The sequence below is a fragment of the Pararge aegeria genome, chromosome 19, assembly GCF_905163445.1.
Source record: "Pararge aegeria chromosome 19, ilParAegt1.1, whole genome shotgun sequence".
NCBI classification, from domain to species: Eukaryota; Metazoa; Arthropoda; class Insecta; order Lepidoptera; family Nymphalidae; genus Pararge; species Pararge aegeria.
Genome location: NC_053198.1, coordinates 10,463,250 through 10,491,186, shown reverse-complemented (window position 1 = coordinate 10,491,186; position 27,937 = coordinate 10,463,250). Strand labels below are relative to the sequence as shown.

General features: G+C 34.7%; 3 protein-coding genes across 3 annotated transcripts; 1 reads left to right on the top strand and 2 right to left on the bottom strand.

Annotated features, from left to right (window-relative positions):
• Nucleotides 1–610: 610 nt before the first annotated feature.
• Nucleotides 611–4,455, bottom strand: LOC120632175. The gene is made up of 5 exons (XM_039901982.1): nt 4,392–4,455; nt 3,062–3,302; nt 2,834–2,991; nt 1,672–2,761; nt 611–1,552 (listed from the first exon to the last, which is right to left on the bottom strand). The coding sequence occupies exons 1-5, from the start codon at nt 4,453–4,455 to the stop codon at nt 676–678; spliced, it is 2,430 nt and encodes an 809-aa protein (XP_039757916.1). The 3' UTR covers nt 611–675.
• On the bottom strand, nt 3,392–22,345 carry LOC120631940 (serine/threonine-protein phosphatase 2A 56 kDa regulatory subunit epsilon isoform). The gene is made up of 8 exons (XM_039901645.1): nt 21,415–22,345; nt 17,211–17,407; nt 14,341–14,535; nt 11,967–12,157; nt 8,804–9,017; nt 7,976–8,095; nt 6,119–6,348; nt 3,392–5,449 (listed from the first exon to the last, which is right to left on the bottom strand). Exons 1-8 carry the CDS (start codon nt 21,551–21,553, stop codon nt 5,341–5,343), a joined length of 1,395 nt encoding a protein of 464 aa, XP_039757579.1. The 5' UTR covers nt 21,554–22,345; the 3' UTR covers nt 3,392–5,340.
• A 610-nt stretch (nt 22,346–22,955) lies between these two features.
• Nucleotides 22,956–27,901, top strand: LOC120631926 (rap guanine nucleotide exchange factor 2). Its single transcript, XM_039901626.1, has 2 exons — nt 22,956–23,184; nt 23,896–27,901. Exon 2 carries the CDS (start codon nt 23,934–23,936, stop codon nt 27,465–27,467), a length of 3,534 nt encoding a protein of 1,177 aa, XP_039757560.1. The 5' UTR covers nt 22,956–23,184; nt 23,896–23,933; the 3' UTR covers nt 27,468–27,901.
• The last annotated feature ends 36 nt before the right edge of the window (nt 27,902–27,937 follow it).

Here is a 27,937-nt window from a genome sequence, read left to right as displayed (position 1 = left end):
ATTGAGTTACAAATAGATCGTATTTACTGAGGGTCTTCTCCGACTTTTCTCGGTAAAATCGGCTTCCCAACCCGAAAGTTATATTGGAACTTTTCGAATATTATTTGCACCAAACTAACTTTTTAAAGTTTTAATTTGACCCGACTAGATGATGGTTTGATAAGTTATTTAAATCCACTATTCATCATTCATCTTCTTAATTTCAAGAACTAGCCTTATGCCAGCACAGCCTACTCAATATTCTACAATCTGACTACTTAAAATTTAATTTACAAGTGTATATTTTATTATTACAAGTTGGCAAGTTACTAAACTTAGTACGTATATACCATACCCTTAGTACGTTTTGCAAACTAGCAATCGTAGAGTACAATTTGAATATCGAAACGCTATGACGACAAAGTAAAGTGACAATTGATTAGTTACACATTAGATTGCTAGACAAATTTGATTTTATTCATTTTACTCTGCAATACATAGTATTACGAAACTCAAAAACGTCTATGATTGAGAGCGCATCAATTTTATACTAAGGATAATGTTCAAAAACTCTTTTAGTTTACTTAAAGTGGGGCTAAACGTAAGGCCATTAACTACGTGGTCAAAAAAATTCTAAGCAGTCATGCGTTGGCCTTAATAGAAGATAAAAGTTTTATCACCTGATAATAGATGTCTTCACTCACCACGGACGACAGAGGTATCACCGCGAGTCACTTTTGTTGGTAGAAGGACTTCGTGAAATTCGCCCGAATGGATTAAATTAGAATCGCTTGAAACCTTTTCTTCCGAAGGGGTAAATGGTGTTATAACATCCATTTCATCTGCAGTCATTTCAGGTAAAGACTGCGGTCGTTCACCTATTATATATTTTACCGGGCTCTCGATAGGCCCCAAGCTTTTAACTTCTAATGCAGTATCAACATCGTTAACATCATTATAATGTACGGCTGCTGAAACAATCTCTGTGGCGTCTGCTATTGTATTACCCGTTTCTACTCGTAATGGGATTTCATTTTTATTATTTTCTTTGTTTATCAGTATTTCTTTTATAGAATCGATCTCCTCGCTCTTCCCGCTATTATTACTAGGAGGTGAAATCGACTGAATTGCATCCTCTCTTCTCAATTGCTTTCGTCTTTCATTCCTTTCATAACCAAGAGGTTGCAAATTGGTGGAACTCGGCGGGCTACCATCTAACGACAAATCTATAGAAGTGAGAACACTTTCATCTCTGCTTATAAAATGCCCACTTTCGGGGACTATGTGTATATTTAAAACTGTTTTATTTTTTCGATATTCATTGTCTCCGTCTATAGAAGTTAAAGAAAATCCATCAGAATCAATTCCAGAAGTAGTAGACGAATTTTTTAAATTAAACTTATTTCTGGTTAAAAATCCTCTCACATGTGCCTGTATTATTGTGGCCGCACTAGACAGGGTCGATGAATCGTCAGTTGATTGGGATAAAGATTTCTCTTCATTTACTGTTTGTAAAACAGTATCAATCCTACCTAGGCCCAAACTTCTCCGATCTTTATTAATATTTATTATACTTGATATTATTTCATTCTCATCCTGAAATCAATTAACTATATCAGTCAACAAAAAAAAAATCTTATAAAAGTATCTAAGTAAAAAGATCTTCACATATTGCACGTAGTAGGTACCTACTGAATAAAAGGATTAATTACCTTATCATTTTTATCTTCAATTAATGAATTAATATCGACGTTTGTAGCATCATCTGTACTTAAACTTTTGTTTTTAAAAAGAAAATTTCGGAATACTTTTTGTATAGTTATTGCAGCGGTTTCTAGATCCATTGAAGTATTATTTACGCTACTTTCGATGTTATTTGCGCTCAGTGTATCATCTTCATCAGACATTGCTAAAGGAAGTGTAGGCAAAGATATATCGTTTTCTTGAGCATCGAAAATGTTTAAAGAAAGGTCTTTATTACTTATCATACCAATATCAGTATGTGCCGCCGCATTTTTATTATTGGAATTAATTACTTCAGAACTGTCTTTTTCTTCGCAATCATATATATAGTTTTGCTCGCCAACTTCAGTGGAACCGTTTATTATTTCCTTGCTATTGTTTAAGTCACCTGTATTTATTTGAGTATCTATATTATACTTATTGGATGATGTTTCACATTCATGGTGACTTTGGTTTATTATCAAAGGTGCATTAGAATTTTGAGTGTCACTAACTGGTTCAAAACAATTTTCTTCATTATTCGGGAGAGGATCAACGTCTATTTGGTCTATTTCGATATTCTTTTTTTCATTTAGTTCGTTTTCTTGCACTTTTTCATGAGCTGATGAGTAAATATTTTCAGTTAAATTTGTTTCTGAATGTTCCCTAACATCATTCATTTTCGTAGATTCTTCAGCAGATTTAGGCAGCAAGGCATTATCGTGCGTTTTAATTGCTTCTAATGTCAAATCCGTATCCATTTCTGTCGATTTCACAGATCCAGACAATAAGGTATTTTCTTTTATTTTTACAATAATCTCATGTTCTACATCACCAATTAAATCTTTTTCTGGAATTATTACTATCTTATCTTTTGTGTATTGTCCAGCATCAGAATTATTTTGACTCAAATCTATAGTTTCAGAGCCTTCATCGTTTTTAATTTCTGACCGAGTTTGCATTTCATTATCATAATCTTTGCGACGCCGTAACGCTCTTTCTCTTATTTTTGTAGTAGCAGTTGCTATTTTATGGTCCAAAGTCAAAACACGTTTAGGAGCTAAGGGAATTATTTTTAATTATTATTTTTTTTTTCACTTATATGTTTAACTCATATACCAAAAATACTTACTTGGACCGTCTCTGATTTCTATAAGTTTCTTCATGTGGTCAGCACAGAACGAATAAACATCAGGAGGATTACACTTAAGAACATCTTTTGCCAGACCTTCCATTAGCTCGACAATTCCGGGAGGCATTTTAGGTACGGGAGCAGTATACATACGTGGGCTGTTAACACTCATCGTATATACAAGTTTTAACTTTATTTAAAAATATGAACACATAAAATTCACTTAACTTACAACTTGCCTTACTTTTTCTGCGATAGAAACTGATGCGTGTGTCGTATTGCGGGAAAAGTGTCGAAAGCAAGGGGCGGTGTTTGTACTCCGTAACTATGACGATATAACTTGAACTTGATTGATAAGCGTCTGGTATCGATTCTTTAAATACCAGGTACGATGAACTGTTGTTACGATCGTACTTTATTTCGTAAACGTTATGAAACGATAACGTTTCTTTTATCCATCCATATCCATCTATTTTATGACAATATCAAGGAGGATCAATATGACAATATCAAGGAAAATAATATTGTGCTGCACAAAAAAGTCAATAAAATAATCAATTAATTTAATTACTTTTAAATAAGCATTTATTGTGTTCTTTATTTTTGTTTATAAATCTTCTATCTGTAGATGTTTCTGCCTATAGATATAGGTGCCTTAATTAACATTTATTACATAATGTACGTTTTATGCTACTGCTTTTTACCATCATGCCGATCAAGTTTTTAGCAATTATTAATTTTATGCGACGAACTAGTCTAACTTCAAATTAAAATTATGCTAATAAAATACAGTTATACTAGATTTGTTTGTTATGTATCGCAGACATAAACATGCAGGATAGATATTTTTTGAGAGCCAAAATTTAAAGTTGGATTTAGGAATAGCTTACGCTGTAACTTGTAAGTACAAGTTCTTCTGTCTTTTTCAAACTCTTAGGACTTTATGACAAAAAAAATAACAAACAAAAGATGCATAATCATAAATCGAATTTGAATATAACTATCATTGTTGTTGTATATGGTTTCCAAAAATTCTAATTTAAACTTAAAAACTTTCATCGCATGGAAGCGAAAGTAAAGTAAAACGTAAGCTCAAGTAAGCTCGGTGCTAATGGTTACGAATTAGTTTTATTTTTTTTACAGATTTGTGGTATAAGAATTATCAAAATTTTCATTATATTTGTGTTTCTTTTATTTTTACCCAAGTACACATATTTTACAACACAATTATTATCGTTTACGTTAACCTAAATGATCGATACTCATGAATTATTTTTTTTTAATTATGAAACCAAATTCAAAAATTCGAACGCTTTAATGCGAACATAATGAATGCGTTAATGACTCTTGTATGTATGTGGCACGCAGTAAGCGGCAGCGCAACCGAGAATGCTGGGGCGTTAGGGACCGCGGCAGAGCCCTGGCTCACAACGCAACGGGTTAAACAATGCAAATCTTGTGAGTCAACTTTTTATTTTCATACTGTGTACTATAATATTAATTTATATAATATATAAGATCATATAATTTGCATGTCAATACATTTTACATAACAAACATGTCCATAGTGTACATACATACATGCGGATGGGCGGCCGCGGCCCGGGCGGCGCGTCGTACATACTATATACAGAGGCGCGGGCGGGCACCGTCCACGCCGCTCTACTAGATGATAGAAAAATTAATAGCTACAGCAATATCATACAAATTAATGACTATTTCCTTACAAATTATTATATCTACTACGGCATCGCTCTACTCCAATATGATCCGTTAACGTTTTTTTAGTTTTACACCAAACCGTACGCGACACATGGGATATTCTCGGTGCGCTCGGTTCGCTCTGTTCGATCGTCGTGTCCCACTTCCCGCAGCTATGTATAAAAATCACACTGCTATAAATTTATAATAAATAAATGCCTATTTACACTATGTATCTATACAAAATGATAGTACTTCAAAATTACATTTTTGTATTCAGCATCTAGTTAAACAAAATTTCATAGAACATAGTAGGAGCGGGAGCGGCGCCCGCGGCGGCAGTCGACCCGCGCACGCCGCACCCGCCGGGCCGCAATATACCAAGTACACCTTCCAATTTACCTAGGTATTCAATTTTTTTTTTGTACAAACATTTTCAGCCGGAAGCCGGTGCCCGATTAATACAATTACCGGTGATCCAAAATGCAAATACAAAATCACGCATCGACAATAATACATACAACTTTTAACTTATTAAACAATTTAACAATATTAAAAAATCCTAAAGTAATCTATGTAGTATCCTACGTAAACGAATACAAAAATACTAGTACAATAATGACGGTGCATTCGGGACGCGGGCGCGGGGAGCGGCCTGCGGAGCGGTCGGTGGATCCGCCCGAACGAACGAATCATTAGAGGTATAAAAAATTAATAACGTCATTAACAAAAATGTAATCGAATAGAAAATATGAATACATAAGTGAAAATAAAATGGATCGCATTATCTAGCAGGTGGAAGGGCATCACTTGGGTAGCGAGGAGCTGGCGGCCGCCTGCTGCCGCTTGTGTCCAATCTCCATCTCGCCCAACCGCTTCCACAGCTCATCGCGCTCCTTCTCACGCTTCTTCTCTCTGCGGACAAGGAGACGCAACCTTTAGGGATGTGTTAACGAACGTGGCATCACGTCGGAATATGCAACTATAGACAGATTAGGAACTCCTACACCATCATCAGCGCATTAACTGGGTACTGGTCTCCAACTCTCGGAACAAGGGTTTAGGCCGTAGTCAAACACAGAAGATTGGTAGACTTTAAGAACGTTACAGAGAACTCTCAGACACGCAGGTTTCCTCACGATATTTTATTTCTTTCTAAAGCAAGCGATATTTGGTGCTCTAATTTCATTAGTCATTTATTTTAATTTCATTGTGTTGCAATCAATTAATTTAATTTAGTTAAATAAAATAATAAATAAATGGATATAAATTAAAAAATAAACTAAAACATAGACAATAAATTACTCTGCCTGAATAGAGGTAAATTCACAAAGGCGATGGATTTGATAACAGGGCACGGCCAATTAAACAGAAATCTAAATGAATGTCATTGAGAGCTCTCTAGGGTCTTCTTCCGGTCATGCCGGAACGTTTACTTATTAATATATCATCGAAGGAGCGTCATCTAGTTACAAAACTGGTAAACTAGTTCTTTCTATCGCGCGCAATATTGGCACTTTGTAAACAATCACTATTTATCTGTTTATGTTGGGGTTTTTTTTAACCCAACGCATCGATACTTACTTCTGACGCTCCGCCTTGTAGCTGGCAGTGAGCTCATCAAACAGCTTGGAATTCATCTCCATGAAGGTTTTGAGCACGTTGTACACCAGCGTGACAATGGTTTGGTTCCAGTGCTCCTTGCTCATCCTATACAGCGCCGGGAACATGATGGGCATTATCACTTGGTTGTTCTCCTCCATCAGAGATAGTATGTATTCGTTGTTCCAATAATAGAGTGCCCTTTCCGCCACCTGCAATCGATTTGTTCTAATTAGAAACTGATTCCTAATAAAGAAAAAGCCATCCTATAATTATTTTTGTTTTTCAACTAAGCTCTAATACTCGTTTAGGGTAGGACCTAATTAAAAAAACTGATACGAGTGAGGAAGCAAACTGGCAAGGCGATGCGTAAGGGGACGTTCATAAAATACATCTTGGCAAAAATCACGCATATATTTCCTGATTGGATTTTTATTATTGTTAAATTTTTATTAAACTCTCAGCAATATTGATTACTATAGTCATAAAAATGTAATAGGCCCGTTTGACATTTGTGTTTTATTTATTTTATTATTTATTAATTACATACAGTGTTTTAAAAAATACGTAAATTTTTTTGGGACGTTAAATAATATGAAAGAATATATGGCGAGTATTCTTTTTGCGCTTACTTCATAGTAGCATGCAATTTATAATTGTTGCGAAACGTTCCGAAAACAGTTACGTTCTAAGTCTTTTTTTTTATACTAGAGCTGTAACCATTTTTTTACTGAATATCGAAATTAAATATTGTGTAGTTATCTTTACTGCAAAGAATGAGCTTGGTTCTCAAAATGGGTTCTAAATAATGAGTCTAAGTTGATGTATCTGACCAAGCGGCACATGACTGAAGCGTCCCCGCGAGCACTGCGCGAAAAACTTTTCGTTCCTCATCTTGTAAAGTTGACTGTGCGCTCGTTTAAATTTGATATATATTGTTTACTATTACGTTAACTATGGCTCTTCTATTTTGGACATTAATTTAAACACAGTGATTTGACTCGATTTTTGTGTTTGTTGTTATATAGTACTAACTCTGTTTCAACATGTTGAAAAGTGGACGTATAATCAACAGCCAGTCACGCGTATTGGTTGTGAAGTTAAAGGAATACTTTGAACGAACGAACACTTTACAATACATAATAATATCAATCAAGTACTGATACAAACTTGAATTGATTTATAACTACCATAACTAGTTACGTCGCGATGACAAATGTCAAAACGGGCCTATTACATTTTTACGACTATAGTCTTAACTAAAATAAAAACACGAAGCAATTTTTTTTCTTTTTACAATAACCATCCAATGCGTTTTCGAAAGTAAACCAAATTTTGAAAATATCACGTGAGATTGGGGGATGGGGAGGGGGTTGAATAAAATCTTACGACATCTCACCAGGGAGGGACAGAAAATATAAAAAAAACCTCACGTAATTTATGGACGCCCCCTAATGATCTCATGGCAACAATGTTTATCGTCAATCTCGTAGCTTGGACACGATGACGGTATAACGTACGACGCTCGATGATGCCCTGGCATATCGGAGCTTAACCATATAGTTGAGGCTATTATAGTAATGCTCGCGCATGTTACAGTTGGCACGCACGCACTTATACGTACTAAATGCGCCTTGTACAGTGGCTTTTGACTACGAGATTTGCCTATTAACATGATTGCAATGGCATATAGTTTTAAAATTCGATTTAACGATAATTGCCTAAAAAGGTACGTACTAAAAAGGTAGGTACTGAATAGGTAGATGTATTAAATCAAAATCATTTCAGTCTGTTTAATTCCATTAAAAGGGATTCTAGTTAGAATATTGTTGTATTTACCTGGAAATGTGGACTGGAAACACATTTTGCAATTTGCCTAAATAATTGCTCTTGGATTTTAGCAAATTGTGCTGGTTCAATAACATCCAAAATCTCCTCAATCTCACCAAGGAACATAACCTAAAACAAAATGACAATATCAACTGTAAAATTAGTATTAGTTAATATTTTTAAATGACAATGAGAGATGGTGATAACAAAAAAAAATAACAACCGGCTAAGTTTGTTTCGGGGCTTCTTCTTCGAGCAGGGCGCGTTTAGAACCCTCGTAGCTTTAGTTTAGTGAGAATCTTAAAAATACTGTCATATCCTGGTTACAAGGGTTATATGGCCGTTAGTTGTTGTTAATGTACCTTCTTTCTTTCTCAGATTTACGTAATGTTTCCGGCGGATTCAGTAATTCGGGAATTTATAGTTTCCTCTTTTTCTCTGGCCTGCGGGCGAGTCTATTTACTACCCTTGGTGGGAAGGTAGGCTTTAATACCAAAATATACCACATAGTCGCAATAAGATCGTAAGCGTTTATAAATAAATTTATGATAGCCAAATTATAAAATCCCGAATTGCGCCTGCGTTCACAACTGTACCAGGGAGACGTCTAATTGGCGACTCGTCTATTAATAATTATTCATGTCTTAACAATTGTTAATTTTAAAGTCAACATCTGCTGAGGATGCTCCGGTTTCGAAGCGAAACGTGCGTAGATGGTACATTGACGCCCTCTTTGAAAAACAACTAAGTCTTCCGCAAAGTAACTCCTGCTTCTATCCAATATTAATTACCGTTTAAGTGGAAACGAAAATAGAAATGCTGTTTTGTCTGTCTTACCTCTTTTTGCGAGCAGGTTTTTGGCCAAAATTTAAGCAGGCCACGAACTACTGGCTCCGTGAGCGTGGCATCCTTCTCCAGGAACTGCACAACGCAGTAGGCTAGCTGCGCGTGGTACAGCGACAGACACTTCACCTTGTGCAATGGCAGCAGCACCTTCACCAGGAACTGTTTGTGCTCGCTCTTCAGGGGCAGAGCGAACCCGTTTATTATACTGCAACAAGGAAGAGTCATCAGCAAGTATACCACAGTATATACCAATGAACAGATGCAGATCTTCATGTTGGACTAAAACCTTTTTGTTGTAGTCCAAATATTATAAAGAAAAGAGTTTTATAACATTTCGATAGATAATTCAATGTATAATTGATTCGCCAATTCTTATTAGAGAAAAAAATGTCCAATAGTTACTGGCAAAGCTATTTAAAACCCGAGAGATAGCGTTAATATTTCTATTTGCATTACTTTTAATTCAAAGGATTTTGATGCCTACACTGTACATGCCACTTCCTCACTCCTATACTGCTTACTTCCTTTTAACTAATTAGTAACATTGTTTCTTCTGATTTCTGCATTTAGTAGAAAAAATCTTAAACTCGACCGTATGTTTGTTCTGACGAAATTAAAATTAAAATAATTACAGTGAAAACATCATTTTTCAGTGACCTCAAAAGTTTGTGAAGTCTACCAATCCGCGCTTGGCTAGTTAGTGGACTAATCCTAAACCCTTTTATATCACTATGTGACCCGCGCTCTGTAGTTGGCCGGTAATAGGTTAATATTGGTGAGGCTAACAATGAATAAAGATATATGTTACACCCTGAGAGTTTGCGTAACTGGCCATTGGCTGGAATATTTTGGGAACATCTTGCGTTTTCTTGGAGTTCTTTTCTTAACAAAATCTCTTTTTTCTCAAAATTTGAATGAATTCTTGCATTCGGATAATGCATGATTTAAGAGAAGATTAGGAACTACTGCAAGTCGAGTAAAATTATAAACAAATTTAGTGTAGGCTAGTCATCTGCGGGATAAATTTGATTCCATAAAGATAATGCTATTATTTATTTCAGTAGAAAAATACAAGTTATAAAACTACAAGTCAACCATACCGTAAAAAAGACTTATACATTTGTACTTTCCTATGGTTTGCTTTTAACAACTAACCATCCTGCATTTAACATAAAATCATACTTGTCCTAATTTTTTTTTTTAAAAGATTGTTTTGACCAAAAAAATTTACATTAAATTAAAACTTTCGTCAGAATCAGCTTACGTGCTAGGGTCAAGGATTTTGAATCAGAACACCTGATGTCTCTGATGTGATTTTATCAGCTTTTTAGCCCAAGGGTCCAGAACATATCCAATCGCAATCGTTAATCGTAATCCAGACTGGCAGTTCACTGTGTTACAATGACTTTGTATTTTAATTTCTTTATATTTTAATACACCTATAATCATACATGAGATTTTCGACAAACATTTTATCTTTCATAAAAAATATATATATATTTGTTTTTAAAGTATCCTATATTACTTTTGATACATCTAAGAATACGTGTACAAAGTTTCATGTTGATTGGTTAAGTAGTTTTCGCGTGAAAGCGTAACAAACAAACTTACATTCACATTTATAATAGGAAGGAAGAATTAGGAAGGATGTAAATAATAAAAAGATATACTTTTAGTGCAGTCATCTTTTACGCTCAAGTTACTTTTTGATACAAGTGAATAAAGTCATCCATATCATATTTCGCGAAAAGACTTTATTTTTTATTTCACTACAAGTAAGCCCTCAACTCGTATCTCACCTACCACTCCCATAATGAGAAGATGATTTCACAAGAATAATAATATGCTTATATTCTACTGAGTTTTTCAGTGATGCGTAGTTAAAATGTTTACATAAATACAGTCATATTGTTATGCTAATCCGTGGTTTTTGTTATTCATGAGACTGCAAGAACCCAGCTTATCATAAAGAAACTAGATGAAGCAATCTTGATCCTGTGGTTCAAGACCTATCAGTCATCGCATTTATATATATTTTGTGAAGTGAAAATAAATTTCATTCATTGTAAATAGACATCACAGCTAGCATAGGCAGGAGATAAAAATAATATCCTTCAATAATATCATCTATATATATAAAAGAAAGTTCAACTCAAGAACGGCTGGACCAATTTTTATGATATTTGATTTTATGGATTCCTCTTAGACCGGAATATGATAATAAGTATTAAAATATAACATTCGTAAAAAAAAAACCGCTGTACGAAGTTCGTCGGGACAGCTAGTATAATATACAAGAAGGTATAAAATTTACTTGTCCACCGACCACAGTACGGCAATAGAAGTTTTCCCCCGATTATTATACTTATATTTTTTGTTCAGTGGAAAAAAATCCACTTTCGCCAGAATAAGCTGGGGTCGAGGATTTGGAATTATAATATTTGATATATCTGATAAGATTTTAATTCCAGCTTTTCAGCCCAAAAGTCCAAAACACATTACTATTAAGATTAACTTTTTCGAATTTAGAAATCTATTTTTTGTTACTAACAAATTGTAACTAGTATAAGTACCAGTATTAATTAGTATAAGTAACATATCCATTAAATTGAACATAACTTCTCATTAATATTATTAATTAATAATAAAAACTCTACTATAGATCTACAGTTAATTTATTCATTGTAATATCTAAAATTAAATGTTTAAATTATTGTGTTTTTAGGTTTATATTTTGGTTTACTTTGTATTATTTAATTTTGAGTTGAAATTGTTATTTAATTTCACATTTTTGATACCTTAATTTTCTGAAATTTTGTATAAAATGGAAAAATAATTTTATAATTAAGTTGTTATTATGCATATATTTTATAATTTGCATGCCAAAGGATGGCAGATTGTAGCACGGAACATGTCATATTTCTTTAAAAGATCAAATTTGTTAACCTGCAATCACGCAAATCAAGATTTGAATTTGAATTTAATAATTTAAACTGTTTGTTTCCCAAATAAATAAATAAAAAGTTTATCAACTCTCCGTGCGCCAATGCTCGGAGAGTTGATAACACTGTGGGAGAAGATAACATTTTGTGTCTTTCCCTAAGGATGTAAATATCTCCTGCCCATTCTAGCCTTGCAGATAATGAATATTTACCTTCCCAATATTTCTAGAAGTTCACCCACGCCGTTAAAATGTTCCGTTTCGTAGACAAATCTAAGGAAGATGTTGTTGATTTGTTTCCGTATGAAAGCGCGCAGACCCAAGAACTTTCCGTAAATGCGGTGCAGCACAGTCTTCAAGAAGTCGCGCTCGCGAGGATCTTCAGAATCAAACAAGTCTAGTAGCTGTAACAAAATAGTAGAATCGCTGAATAAATTGTTAAAAAAATATATATACCTAAGGTTTTGTTACAGTCTGAAGCAGTTGCAAACACGTCTGGTGCACTCATCTTACTGGCAGAACTGGCAAATTTTCCCGAGGCATTGTAAGCATTTATGTAGATAAATAAATAATTTATTTATTTAACATTGCTCACTGCTGGGCACAGACGTCCACTCTCAAATGGAGAGACGGTTATAGCTTAGATAGACCAACCACGCTGTTCGAAGGCGGATTTGTGGGCTTTAAACACTGTTAGATAGAAGCAGTTAGCGTTACTTTGCGGAATTCCTGTGTGTGTCCATAATGGCTTTAAAGACCATTGTTGCAAGTAAGTGATAATAACGGTACCGACGACTTAACGTGCTCTCCGAGGCACGGATGGTTACTGTAAATTATTTAAGAGAAAAAACACAAAACCTCATATATTTTGGCCCGATCTGTCATTTGAACCTGGAATCTCTTGATAAGTTGTTAACATACCAAGCATTAAACCAACGAAACAGTATTATATTATTATAGTCCAAATAAAATTAAAGTTAAACAAAATAGTTGAGCGGTGATAGTGTAGTGGTCAGTGGCGTGCATAGATTAGATATTGGATATTAAAAATCAATTTTAAGGTAGGCAGTGCTTTTGTGCATGTATGAAGTGCACGCCACTGCTGGCATAAAGGGTATGCACAGGGTATGCAGATGATATAAATCGAGGAAAATCTCCAGTACGATTTATAAATACTTAATTAAGGGTAAGCTTTTTATAAGTCATACAATGACTGTACTTAAGTTTATGTGGATACCCTCTCTTTGCACGCCACTGCAGTGGGTAGGATTTCGGGAGTACCTACCGAATTATATCTCCGGTACGCATCGCTAACTTTTCAGAGTTATGTGCATTTTAAGCAATTCAATATCACTCACTTGCTTCGACGTTGAAGGAAAACATCGTGAGGAAACTTAGATCGTATAAAGTCTGTCGCTGTCGCCAGTAATTCCTTTACATTATTAATTTATTATTACCTACCGGATTTTTTTATGCCAGTTTAATTATGAGAAAACAGTATTAACATTAATATAATGGCATTGATTGGACTCCACCTATCATTACAGTGGAAGTCGTAACTAAAACGATACCAAATATGTTATGGATTATCTGTAACATGAATTTTGATAAAGTTCTGTATGAAACTGCAGATTAAGTTATTTTGGACCTCCTATATTTATTCATATTAGAGATATGTAAATAAAAAATAATTAAAGTTTTGTTAGTAGCTAATTATAAGTAACTTTATATACTACAAGCTGCATGCAACTTGCACAATGGCAACCTTAACTTTTTTACGAAAAAACGGTTATTGGTTCGTAATTAGAACCACAAATATACATAAACTACAAACACAAATGAAATAAACTACAAACAGCATATTGAAGTTCAATTTCACTATATGGCCTACATTATCTGAATACCGCGCGAGGCAATGCCAGTCCGCTAATTAATATTAACCGAAATAGAATCGTTTCAAAACAATCTACAAGAAAAATGTCTCGACATGAAGTACCATTTCGCCGCAACTCGTTTTCCTATAGCGTTTATCTACAGTTTAAACTTTAATTTAAGAACTCACTGTAATGATATTTCTTTGAAAATTTAACCCGAACTACAATCCACCAATTTGTTGTTTCGAAATAGCGACCACGGTAAATTTCTGTATCGGTACTTAACTAGAATTGCATGAGAAAAATCGAATAAAGCGTCACGTTTTTGAATTATAAGTGAATAGACTAGAACTTACATTAAAAATTATTGAAAAATTATTTTGATGTGACAGGGTTTAATCGAATAATATCGTTTTCATGCGAGGCGAGTTCTTAGATATAAAAAAAACCTTAAATGGCGAACAGTAGTCATACCAGGCTCAATAATAATTGATTCTTCTACTTCTTGTCCTTATTGGGATAAGGACAAGAAGTAGAAGAATCAATTATCGCTATTTAGGGTCGGCACAACATTTCTTCTTCTATTCCCTTATATCAGACGTCATTACATTATCTACTCCCTTTACAAACTCAATGCTTTTATGACCACAAAGCTAAAAAGGCTTAGGCTTGGGAAGAATATTTTAATTTTTTGTATCCTTTTTAAAATTTACCTGCAATACGAATTTTTGGTCGATAACCTTCTTGCCGATAGTGGGCTGGAAGTCGGTAGACTCAAGGAAGCGCAGGAAAAACTCGTAGACTAGCTGGAGGTGCGGCCACGAAGCCTCCAATGTCGGATCGTCCTCTTCGGGGTCGAAATCAGGATTTTCACTTGGAGGCAGAGTGCGGAATAAGTTGGCCGATATCTAAACACACAAACAAATATAAACTATAAAAAAACTGGTAATGTATCATCTTCAACGTTCGATTATGTATAAAGATATTCGATTTTCATACAAAAAAATACTATACAACACAATATGTAACTTTTTTTGTCTCCAATTGATCCACGCGTTTTTGGCGCTTCTTATTTGTGACGCCTTAATAAGAGTGCCCAAGGAACTACAATTAGATTTACCCAAACCATTATATTGTTAGTTCCAGCGACATTCGTATTTAAAATTTGGCGCTTCGAATGTAAGTCCACATTTAAGTTATCATTTATATAGGCACGGCAGTCAGCCAATCCGCCATAATTTCATCTGCTTACTTCGCTAGCTAGTTCATCTAGACTCGCGGTTACCATGTTCGACTATAGATCAACGGGTTCAGAGTTCTAGATAGTTCGGGAGTTATAAAATTTGCGTTGACCACCAACGTACCTCGGAGAGCACGCCAACCCTTTATGATTAATATTGGTAAGCCCACCAACCAGCGTTGTAATGGTGAGGTGCTCTAATTACCTCTCTCCTATTATAGGAGGTATGTGCTTCTCATTGCGACATTACCCCCTGCAGAGAATAGAAAATCAAAATAATAAGAACCTTTTTTTTGCTTTTTTTGTGCATTCTCACACTTCACTATAGGAAACTCGGCTAAATTTTTTTTGCTAAGTAAGATCTTCGATGAATCTAAAATCTTGCCTCACTTTGTGTAATATCACAGTCTCTGAAATACCAACTTATATTTGTTGAATAATAACTTACATTTACAAAGATGCAGATGCTAATAAATTTACATAATGTACAAAAATAGTACTCGTAAGTATCTTTGCATTATAATATGCCCACAGAATCACCAACAAACACACTTACAGCCATTTACCAAACGAAAATTGCTACCATGTATAATTACGTTCATTGTATATGTGTAATATGTATTTGTTAAATGGTGAATTGTATATAACATAATATATTATGCTAATCTGTACAGTGAAATGAAGATTTATAGGTTGGTATGCTTATGTGCTACGTACATACATGAAAATTATATTATAAGAAATGTTGACTGTGTATATTCCAAAATGTTCTCTCAGTCAATAAGTTATGATCAGCTAAATAACTTTGTCAATTAATTTCAAGATTACATATTATGAGATATTAATGCACTGACATGTAGATAGGTGTTGACCTAATAGATATTTCTATTTATTAGTCAAATCTAAACATGTGGCTCTTGCCTAAGGTCTAATTATCATTATCACCAGCCTATGTTCACTGATGAGCATGAATTCAAATTCAAAACTTCTTTATTCATGTAGGCCTATCGCAGGCACTTATGAAGCGTTCATACATATAATATGTTTACATAATTGTAAGGGGATGGTGATAACTTCTTTAAACCTAAAGCTACGAGGGTTCGAAACGCGCCCTGGTCTAAGAAGAGCCCACAACAAACTTAGCCGGGTATTTTTTTTTGTTATCACCATCTCACAGTAAAATCATATTACGCTATGAAGTTAAAGCAATTCACACCCAAGCTTTTTTATCGTTAAAGTAATCCTTAACGTTAAAGTAAAGCTTACAGAAAAATCCTATTATAACCATAGGATTTTTCTGTAAGCTTACGTTTTATATAAACTTTGAACTAATTGAGTGATGATATAGCATCTTCTTTAATCATCAATAGCCTATTTATTCGTCTGCTGGACTAGAGGCCTCTCCCAACTCCAGGATTTGCCGATAATCACTACGCTAGGCAGACGGGTTAGTAATCGCAGTAGATGGCAAGAGCAGTACAGAGGACGTAGCTGACCGTTCTGTTATGTTTCCTTAGACGCCTCGTACGAAACCCGTAGGAAGAGGAGGGTGGTGAAAATTGTATTATGATCTGCCGTCACCACACGATATCTGTCTCTTCTCTCGTCTTTAAAACAAATCAGGCTGCTTTAATGCAGGTTGTCTAAACAACTGATTTATTTCAGAAATTTATCACTCTTTACCACTCCTTTTTGATACTTCAGCTATGTACGCATACTACTCTAGGCACGCTCCCGGAGGCATGCATTACGAGCCAAAGCACAAAGCGTGTTTATGTACAATGGATTCTAACTCGCACGCAATTAAGCGTTCGGTCCCGTCTCAACACATATACGAAGAAACGTACATTGTAAAACCTTTGCAGCGCACGCCTCGCAATTTATGTAGGTACGTAAGTAATTGAATAATCAGAAAAAGTTAAGTGGGGCGAGAAAAGACCGGCATTCTTTTTTTTGTTTAAATTCATTTTAGAAGTGGTCAGGACACAAATGTATCTTAGCTAAAACATAATTTTAATTCATAGACATTGGTGACATTATGTTATACACAAATCTCTAACCTTAATTAATTAAACGTACGGGTATTAAAATAGTGCAGTGCTATTCAATATGTTTTTTGAGCAAAAGGATAACATCCCTAGACCAATTTGCAATTATCAGTCCCAATAACTTTAGAATACCAAGGACATTGCGGCAGATTATCTCTGCAGTATCGAAGAGCACGCAGGATTATACTCTAGCAGAAGGCGCAGGAGTATACTGGAATCCGCCGGAATAACCCAAAAGTTGGACGTCGCGCGACGGTAATTTCGTAACCTCATGGTGAAAACGTAAAATATATACCATTTTGATGATCTCTGGATAAACCGGTTCAGTAAGAACTCCGCGGCCGCCAGTGATGTACTCTACTAGCTCGTTCAGTGTGGCACGTTTAATCTCCTTCCCCTTCAGGTCCGCAACAGGATCCATGAAGTCAAAAGCCACACAGCACTGTCGCAGTTTACGGATAAAAAGTTCTTCCTGCTCGCTGCTTGGTACATCTGCAAAAAAGAATAATTTTGTTTAAATTTCAATAATACGTTATATAAATTATAGGGTCTCCAGGATACAGTTGAAGCAAAATCATCATGCTTCCTGAATGTAAGGCAAAAAAAAGTGTGTTGGTGGCAAATTTAACATAATATAATTTTGAAGATATTCTTAGCCGAATTTCAGTGACTCTACCACTGGGTTCGAAAGGCAGATTCTACTGTAAAGAGTGGGCCAGGAACTCAGCAGATTGCTCTTTTTTAACAATCTTTACAATTTCTCTATCTAGTGCAAAGTGCGAGCGGGTGCTGCTGTCTGCTTGCAAGCAGCCTTATTAAGAAATTCGATAATAAGAATTAGAAGTAATGTGAAAACAATGGAATACTGCCAATAATAAGTTAACAGAAAAGAATATTTCATTTAGGTTACCTTAGCAAAAAGATATTTGACTAGTAGGTAAGTATTTATATGATTATCCTTAAATAATGATTGAAAATCCATCAATATCTTGTTTATGGCTTTTGTCTGTGCCTATTGGGCACAAGGTACTTTGCCAATGTCTTGTAGATAGAAAAGACGAACGAGATTGATAGGTGAAAAGTTAATTTTGAATATGAACCAAGAAATAAATAGTTGTGATTAGCTTGAAGTTCTATCAAATATTAAAAATTAAAATAACTGACTAGACAATTTAGGTGAGAAATTAGAGGGTTTTGTCTAATTTAAATATTGGATACTGTTAATTATTATATACAGAAAAAAACACACTATCAAGATTTTTTTATTTGTTTTATAATAACTCATCAATATCAACCCAGCTCAGCCCACTATGGGGCACAAGTCTCAGTTAAGGTTGTAGAACCAACATGGTGACATGTAGATTGGACAACTTCATAAACCTTTGGGAACATTATGGGGACCTCTCAATCATTCAGGTTTTCTCAAGATGTTTCCTTCACAGTGTGTGAAGAAAGAAGTTAGAAGTGTGTGCTGAGGTTCAAACTTGGTTCCCCCAAAAATGAGTCCAAGGCCCTGACCACTTTCACACCCCTTTTCTTACCACAGCCTATCACAGAGGATCCCCAAACAAAAAATAGACTTATATTTATGTGCTTCATTTATGAATAGTAAAACACTTTGTTGTGTATTGTATAAAAATACTTTCTACTATAAAAATATTTTACGAAATTTATTGTTCTTTCAAAGTGGGGGCATTAGTATATCAACAAAAATAACCTTCTTAAAAGAAGAGAGAGAAAAATGTGTTTGAAAAGATTAACCTATAATTTCTAAAATTATATCATAGAACACAATGCTCTTGTTTATTCTATGAATAGTTCAATGAACAATATTTTAATTGAAACTCTCATTGGCTAGTAGACATGAATACTATAAATGCAAAAGAGCGTTTGTCTTTTGATCATGCTGCATATTCCACTAACAGAGCAACAGATTGGCATTTTTTTTTGCATTGTGATAGTTTATAGTCCAGAGAGTGATTATATAGGCTACTTTTTATATCAAAATAAAAGCGTGTTGAAAAAAAAAAGGAATGGTTCCTCTGAGATAGGTGTAACAAACAACATTTCTACCCTATACATCAAAAAAATAGCACACTGAATACTTATATCCTGAGAAACTTACTCTTATTATAAATAAAAATATATTTTTTTGGTTTGTTTGTATTGTATTGGTACATTACATTGTAACATTAGTAGGCTACAGTGCATGTGAACAGTTCATGCAGGCGAATGCCATGTATGCCTTCTAATAATAATAAATCCTTTGGAGATCCCCTTAAAAGTCCATTAAAAGTGCCCAAAAGTGCTCTTGGAACCAAAATATGTTGGTTATTCCATCAACATATACATTCCAAATGAGGATTGAAACATGCCAATATAATAAAAAATCTGCCAACAGGATTGAAAAATACACGTTGTGCCAAGCCCACATAATGGCAATAAGAAGAGGATGATACTATTTATATTAGTCCAATATGTTGCAATTAAACCATGATTTTTTTTGCAGAGATAACAGATTGCGAGAACCTAAACCTGAACCCTTTTTCATGGAATAAATAAATAACATACCCTTACAATTAATGTATACAGTAATAAATGTGTGGGCAGCTAAGATTAAGTATAATTATAAATGAAATCACAATTCACCTCCATAAGTTAAACACATTAAGAACCTGTAAACAAGTTTAATTCAGTCAAAGTACAGTCACCTATCCAATTCATCAACAATGGTTATACCATTAAAATCAATTTGGTAACATAACAAATGCACCCCAGCTTTCTACTGGTCTTCACATTAACATGTTAATATATATGTAAAGAACTCTTTTCTCGAGTTCATATATCGAACCTTTTCTGAAAGTATGTATCTATATTATATATATATATATATATATATATATATATATATATATACTATATCAATATAGTCTTTATTTCAACTACCCATTGAAGGGAGTATTATAAACATTATTATATATATCAACAATCTCTCTCACTCTGAATTAGTGAACACTTGAATAAATTCTATGCAGTAATTTTAAAGATAAGCTCTTTCTAACAGGCAGACAAAGTGCATCTTATATATTATAACTATAACAATAGAGACTTATTTTTATGAAACTATGAATAATTTTGTTACGACTATGTGTGTCTTCTTTTAGGTCAACCTTGCACTTTTTGAAGCTTCTTGTAGTTAATAAAAGCCTTACATCATGTATGTGATGGCCTAGTTGGTCTAATGGTGAGCATTGTGAACTGAGGAGGTTGTGTGTATGTTCCTATTCCTGGTTTAGACAAAAAAATTGTAATGGGTATTTCTGTAAAAGATCTTAATACCAGCTTAGACTTAGGTAAATTAGCAGTGTCCACTTCTATACATGAGAGCATGCAAGCTGTATGTCAAGCTATATGTCAAGGGTATTATCACTAGCAGTGTGGTGGGTATTTCTGTTAAAACCCGCTCTCAAATGAAACTCATGGCCTGTGGCCAGCAATGAGACAGCTCAGATCTAGTTGACCCCAATGAATTCGGAAAAACATTAATGAAACACATTGAAGGATCCAAAAAATTAAAAGTTGAGATTTATGGTGATGGATTAAAAGGATGATGAAACTAGCTCCAGCATTTTTATATATACATAGAAAACTGTTTTACATTAGTCTTGTTCAACTCTAACAATAGTTCAATAATTTTCTGCTTGAATATTATCATAAAATTCAAAAGGCATTGAATAACTCACCATTTCTAGATGGATAGATTTCTTAGGTTTTTGTAACATAAATAAGATTTGTATCTAATGTAACTTGGCACTTCATATGACCTGACTTCTGAGTTAGTTCTGTATCTCATTAACATGGTTTAGATACTTAATCACACGTTTCTATCCAAAACTCACCATATAGGTATTTACCACTTTTAAATAAAGATCTCAGTCGCCTTAGCATTAATATTAGAGTATCTGTATATTGGCAAAACAAATGGGTCACCCACTCAAATTGCCTATTCATATAAAATAAAGGAAGCATTTCAGTTATAAAAAATCCAAATGGGATCACAGTTGTCAAAGTGCTGCGCTTGCCCTCCAAATTGAACTAAATTGACATACTTAGATGTAGCCAGTAATCAGCCATAGGGCTGATTATACCTTATTGGTATGTAAACCACATTACAATAATCCTATTGTAGTGCTAAAATTCACTAGCTATGAGTTAAGCAAGCACAAAAATAAGATGAAAGTCGATTTAGTAAATTATTAAAACTTGTACATACTTCCTGTATCTCAATCAGGACATCTTTTACTAAGTGATACTATACAAGCCTAAAAATTCTGTAACATTTGTGACATTTGCAAGTCAGTCAAACCTATCATATCCATATAAAATTAATGTAAAGGAATATTAAGATAGATAATTTGTTCATAAAGTATATACTACTGTAATAAACAGCAGGTAAAGAAATAAGGCAGCAGAGAAGAAATCAATAGAGAGAGACTTACCTTTTAGCAGAGGCAAAGCCTGGAGCTCCACATCCTGCGTGTTGCGGTAACGCGACGAACCTTGAGACTTCTTAGTCTTTTTCTTCAGTGACCGCTTCGCGAAAGGGTCAATCCTATCAACAAACGTTCCCGAAGACATTTTGCTAATATTAAAGTGTCCGAAATGACAAAAGGTCGAGAACGATCAATGCAAATCTTGTTTTGATTCGGATAAATTCATGTTCCAGTCCGATATAGGTATCAAACGCGCACTCGGGGCAAAGTCGCAGCAAAATATTAGAGCCTAAACAAACATTCCACCGTCACACATGACGGTAATGGAGTGGTCACACTCAGGCCATTCTTTAATACACTAAGATTCCACAACAGTTACGTAATTATAAACCGTCTTTATCACCAAAACGACACAATAACAAAATAGAATAAGTCCATTCACAAAATTAAGTTTTATTTTCTGAGGCGTGTCACTAATACCAGAAGGCAGAAGTCACATATACATACAAGCCTCGTGTAATATCAGCCGGTCAGTCGATGACAATATAATTTCCCCACAATAATCGTCGAAATATTCAAAGATTCTGAATTTTTAACACGGAAAACGTCAATTTTAATCAAATATTGTCCTCCTTAGATGTAGTACAAAACTAAAACGGCAATGACACAGAGCAATTTTTAACACCAAAAATCTATCACCGTATTCTCGCCATCGCTCACCATCCGTTTCGATTCAGACAGTGTAACAAGACGCATTTTATTGCTAGGCACAAGAATATATCGATAGATTACACGTTCACAAGGAAAATTATTTATTTCTGCGACTTTTTCCAGCTAGAACAAACGATCAATTTACAAAAGCTTTACAGCTAAAAGATAATCATCACTGCTTTTGCTACGAAAACGCCAGCACTCAAAAGTACCTATTTCTGAAAATAGATGGAGATATAAAAATGTTCTGATGATCAGTTAACGTACTTTTTATATTGAACACTTAACATTGAAATCTTTATACATTCAAAATATGTCATAAAATTATTATTCTAATTTAAACATTCAACGTAGTTAATTTTTTTCGAAAAAGTAAGGAAATTAACAAACTAAAAATAACTTACGTTTTGAAACGGAAATGTGTTTTTGAACTCGGATTGATAAGGAAGCGTTCATAAATTATAAAAGTATTAATAATCGCATACAATATTATTTTGAGAATTAAAACTAAGTATCAGTCTCCATCCAATTACCAAATAAATAAGATGATCAAATCATAAATTTCATTAAATCTGCATCCCATCACCCAAAGAGGATATAAACAATACTTTATATCTTTAAACACAGGGTTAAATCTCCTCTCCCAAGATGTGAAAATAACAATGTTCCCCTTCTTATTTAACACTGAAGGCAAATTCTAAATCGTTAACTGTCCAGTGTAAGGCGGTAGCCATTTCTATAGCAGTTTGTATGCTCTTCGTCTTACTAAATCTACGGTCTTTTTTATGGTTCATAGAGATTTTTTTTAATTATCAGTTATCTGTGGTATGTTGGATACTTACGTTGAGAAAGTAGCTTTCTAAATTTTTGGCGTCTTGTTCGCTTTCCAAATATTGGTTATTCTTGTGTTTCATACTATACAATATTTGTGTTTTATCTTGTGTTGTTGTGAGGGTCATCGCTTCACTTAAATAACAAAAGTCCGTTGAATGAAGACTAATTAGAAAGCAACATGGAAGCTCTGACAGTTCCGCCATGAATGCAAAATAAATAGAAATTGTGGAGGTCCAGTATTGCATTTTTTGTATTATATACCTTTTTGATTAAAGTTTCCTTAGATCACGTAGTTTTAAAAAACACAACAATCGAGAAAGTTACTTTATATTTAATTATTTTGGTTCTCTAGATGTCTGTTGGACTATGTAATGATGGAAGATAATCGTATTCTCTATTATTTATACAGGTTTTTTAGTAGTAGAAGTTTATTATACAATAACACGTCTCACAAATTTCTATAAAATTGAATATTAAATTATCTGAGGATTCTGATATTTTCCAGTGAATGCCAATATTTACTAATAAAAAACATTAGGTAGCTAGGCTGTACTAGTTTTCCACATCTCCAGAATCAGAATATAAATGTAGATACATTTATATATTTGTATAGAATATTGAGGAAATGTATGCATCTTTTTTCTCCTCTCATTATGAGGCTAGATTTTATATCTAATTTTAGATTTTGATTTGCTATAGGTTCAATCAATCCAAAAGCTGGCTGGCTTATTTAAGATAAACCTTGCAATGCATAAAGAATATTGTGCCAGTAATTGTAACACCTTGTCTGTATGTTATTTGGATGGTATATATTTTATTACAAAAAAAAAATGTGTTACTTTATGGTTTTCTCTTAATACATCATTAGTTCATGTAATAACAATAGTTTGTAGTTAAATAATTAAATACCTATCAATTGACAGTTGAATAACTTGTTTACAGGAGCTGGAAGTGAATAAAGTTAGGATAGAAGCTTCACAATGTTGAGAGGTGGGCGTGGTGGTCGTCACAGTCCAGAGCTGTACCCCCACACCTTAAAGTGCTCCAACGCCAGTGACACAAGCTCTGCTTATAGTGGTAGTGACACTATGACCTCAGTACACAGTTCTTTAGACATGGACATGGAAGTAGACCTATCCGGTCTCCTTGAGTCCATAGTTGATTCTGATGAGGAGGAAGATTTGGAGGAAAGCATGGACAGTTTGACTGTCCGTGATGCTGTCAGAGAATGCCTTGAAAAGGATCCAAATGAAAGGACAGATGAAGATATTGAAATACTCCTTGAATTCACACAACATTTGAAAGCTTTCACCAATATGACTTTAACAGTGAGAAGAGCTCTGTGTGCAGTGATGGTGTTTGCGGTGGTGGAGAAGGCAGAAACTGTAGTCATGAATGATGGTGAAGAGCATGATTCATGGTCCGTTCTTATTAATGGTCAAGTTGGTATTGAACATCAGAATGGAGATGTGGAACACCTGAATGTTGGTGACAGCTTTGGAATGGCAGAGGCTACATTGGAAAAACTATATCATAGAGGCGTGATGACTACTAGATGTGATGATTGTCAATTTGTTTGTGTAACCCAAACAGACTATTATCGTATATTGCATCAAGGGGAAGAAAACATAAGAAGGCATGAAAATGAGAATGGGATTGTAGTATTGGTTACTGAATATAGAGGTGCCGCTGGAGAATCAGGGCACCAACAAGGTCATGTAGTCATTCGAGGGACACCAGAGCATTTGATGTTACAGCTTATTGAAGATAATTCTCGTGATTCTACATATGTCGAAGATTTTTTATTAACTCACAGAACCTTTATTGAAAGCCCCTTAGTTGTAGCCAAACAGTTGCTTGCCTGGTTTTCTGAACCATCTGTACGTGACAAAGTTACTAGGGTAGTTTTATTATGGGTCAATAATCATTTCACTGATTTTGAAACTGATCCAAATATGATGGAATTCCTAGAAAGCTTTGAATCTGCTCTTGAATGTGAAAAAATGGAAAGTCAGTTGAGGCTATTAAATATAGCTTGTTCAGCCAAGGCTCGTACTAGAAGTGTTACTTTATCTCGCTCTTCTAGAGATGAACCTCTAAACTTTACCATTTTAGGAGGATATGAAAGGGGATATGAAATCTTTATTCTCAAAGTAGAAAAGCACTCTAAGGCTGAAGATGTAGGATTAAAAAGAGGAGACCAAATAATTGAGGTAAATGGCCAGTCCTTTCAACATGTTAGTCATGCTAAAGCAATGGATATTATTACAGGTTCCACACACTTGTGCATAACTGTAAAAAGTAATTTATTATCCTTTAAACAAATGCTCCACATGCCAGAAAATTTGCCAAGGCAAAGAGGATGCGCCAGTATGGTTCGTTGGCAAACAGATCCCAGAGCAAGATTATCCACTGCTGAACTTCTTAGCGATGATCCTATTACCCTTACCCCAGTATTTCAATCTCCTACCAAAAAACCACAGCAAATAAATATCAAAAAAGAGCCACAAAAAGGGTTTATGACTTTAGGTCCTAAAAAGCTACACAAGGCTTTAATGAAAATGAATATACTTCCAAAAAATACAATTACAGATGGTATTCACAACGATGATAGTATTATCACAAATTCCGAAACTTTAAATAAAGCCAACTCTAGTAGCGCATTCTACAATTCTCATAGTAATCCAGATTTAATTTCCATATGTTATGATGACTATCAGTCATCAGATTATCTATATCCTGAACATGTACTCAAAGTATATAAAGCTGACCAAACCTGCAAGTATTTGTTGGTCCATAAGGAGACTACTGCTAGAGAGGTTGTTATGCTTACCTTACAGGAATTTGGCATTACAGATCCCAGTTCTAATTTCTCTCTGTGTGAAGTTTCTGTGGCACAGGGGGGTATCATAAAGCAACACAGATTGCCTGACCAATTGCAAAATCTTGCCGAGCGTATTGGTCTCAGTTCGCGCTACTATCTTAAGACTAATGGAGTAAGTGAAACTTTAGTACCTGATGAAATGGCACCAGAATTGTTGAGAGAAAGTGTTGTACATTTCCTGCAACTGAATGCTGTTGAAGTTGCAGTGCAATTGACTCTACAAGACTTTTGCATCTTCCGACAAATTGAAAGCACCGAGTATGTTGATGACCTCTTTGAATTGAAAAGTAGATATGGTACACCAATGTTATCACAATTTGCAGGACTTGTGAACAAAGAGATGTTTTGGGTTGTAACTGAAGTAGTCAATGAGCAAAATCTTGTTAGAAGATCAAAAATAATAAAACAGTTTATAAAAGTTGCCCGTCATTGTAAAGAATGCAAGAATTTTAACTCAATGTTTGCAATAATATCTGGATTAGGCCATGGAGCTGTATCCAGGCTTCGTATGACATGGGAAAAATTACCAACCAAATATAATAAACTATTTTCAGACCTGCAAATGCTTATGGATCCATCTAGAAATATGTCAAAATATCGACAGCTTGTAACAACTGAACAAGGTAGATCTCCAGTGATTCCATTTTATCCAGTGGTTAGGAAAGATTTAACATTTATTCATCTTGGTAATGATACTAAAGTTGAAGGAATGGTTAATTTTGAAAAATTACGAATGATTGCTAAAGAGGTTAGAACACTTACTAACATGTGCAGTTCACCATATGATCTTCTAACATTATTGGAATTAGGCAAACAGCCTCCTTCTAATGCTATGGTTGCATTGAACCAACTGACAACTGGTGTGCAACAAGGACAGGTGACTGTCAAGAGAAGGAAAAAATCAGCCAATGTACCCAACCACAAGAAAATGTTTGAGGAAGCACAAATGGTTAGAAGAGTCAAAGCATATTTAAATAGAATGCATGTGGAAACAGATGAAGAACGCCTTCATGCACTATCACTGGAATGTGAAGGTTCTGGACCTGCACCAATGGTTCCTCGCCGGCGACACCCATCCCCCTCTTTATCAACAACCAGTAGCGCATCTTCGGCCAGCGAAAGCAAAAAGAGTTTTGCAGGAAATAAATTTGGCACTGCTTCACCACAAGCAGTTCGAAAATTACTAGCGCTGTCTGAACCTGCTAAAACTAGGCCGCATCAGCCAAGGCCACCACCTTCAGGCCCATCCCCTTGCTCGCACCGACGAGATGGTCCAGTTGTGGGTATCTGCTGTTCTCGCGCAGCACACGAAAGATCTCATTCTGATACGCCTACACCACTGCCGGTGGATTTGTCAGCAGAGAGTAGCAGTGTGACATCATTAGTTAACTTGCCATTAAGAAAAACGGGTTCAGCCACATCAAGTGACAGCGGCCATGGATCGTGTACGACAGCGAGCTGTGTGCGGCCGGTCCCACCACCTCGCATGCCCTACACTCTCGCTGCACAGGTGGCGCGACTCGAGCGACTCAGCCGCGCTCACTCACATGAGGGTGTCACACGAGCGTACGACTATTACCACGACACGCCAGATGACGAAGACGACGATCAACAAGTTTCCGCTGTTTAAAATTTTAAATACTCTCAAACATCTATTTATATAGATCACTTTTGTAATCTCACTTGACAAATAGATAGCACGAGTTACATACATTTTTCATATAAAATATTATTATTATTATTAAAAATAAATATCATATTGTATGTATCCCTTACAAATAAGTTTAAAGACTGTATAATTTTAACATTTAATTAGAATGTGTCCTAGTGTTACATAGTGTAAAATTAATACCCTTTAAGCCATGCCTCTATTAATTATATTATAATTAAAATTAATGTGACCCACCATGTTCCAGTTATTATTATATAGAGATGTTTTAATGTTTAGCATTACTTGGGGAATTATTCCATATTCGCCTTTGGTATCTCTACATTCCGTTATTTGTATATTTTTTATATTGTCATTATTTATAATATGCAACTTAGACCAAATAATAATTAATGTACCTTTTACAAGATTGATTTTTAAAATATTTGTAT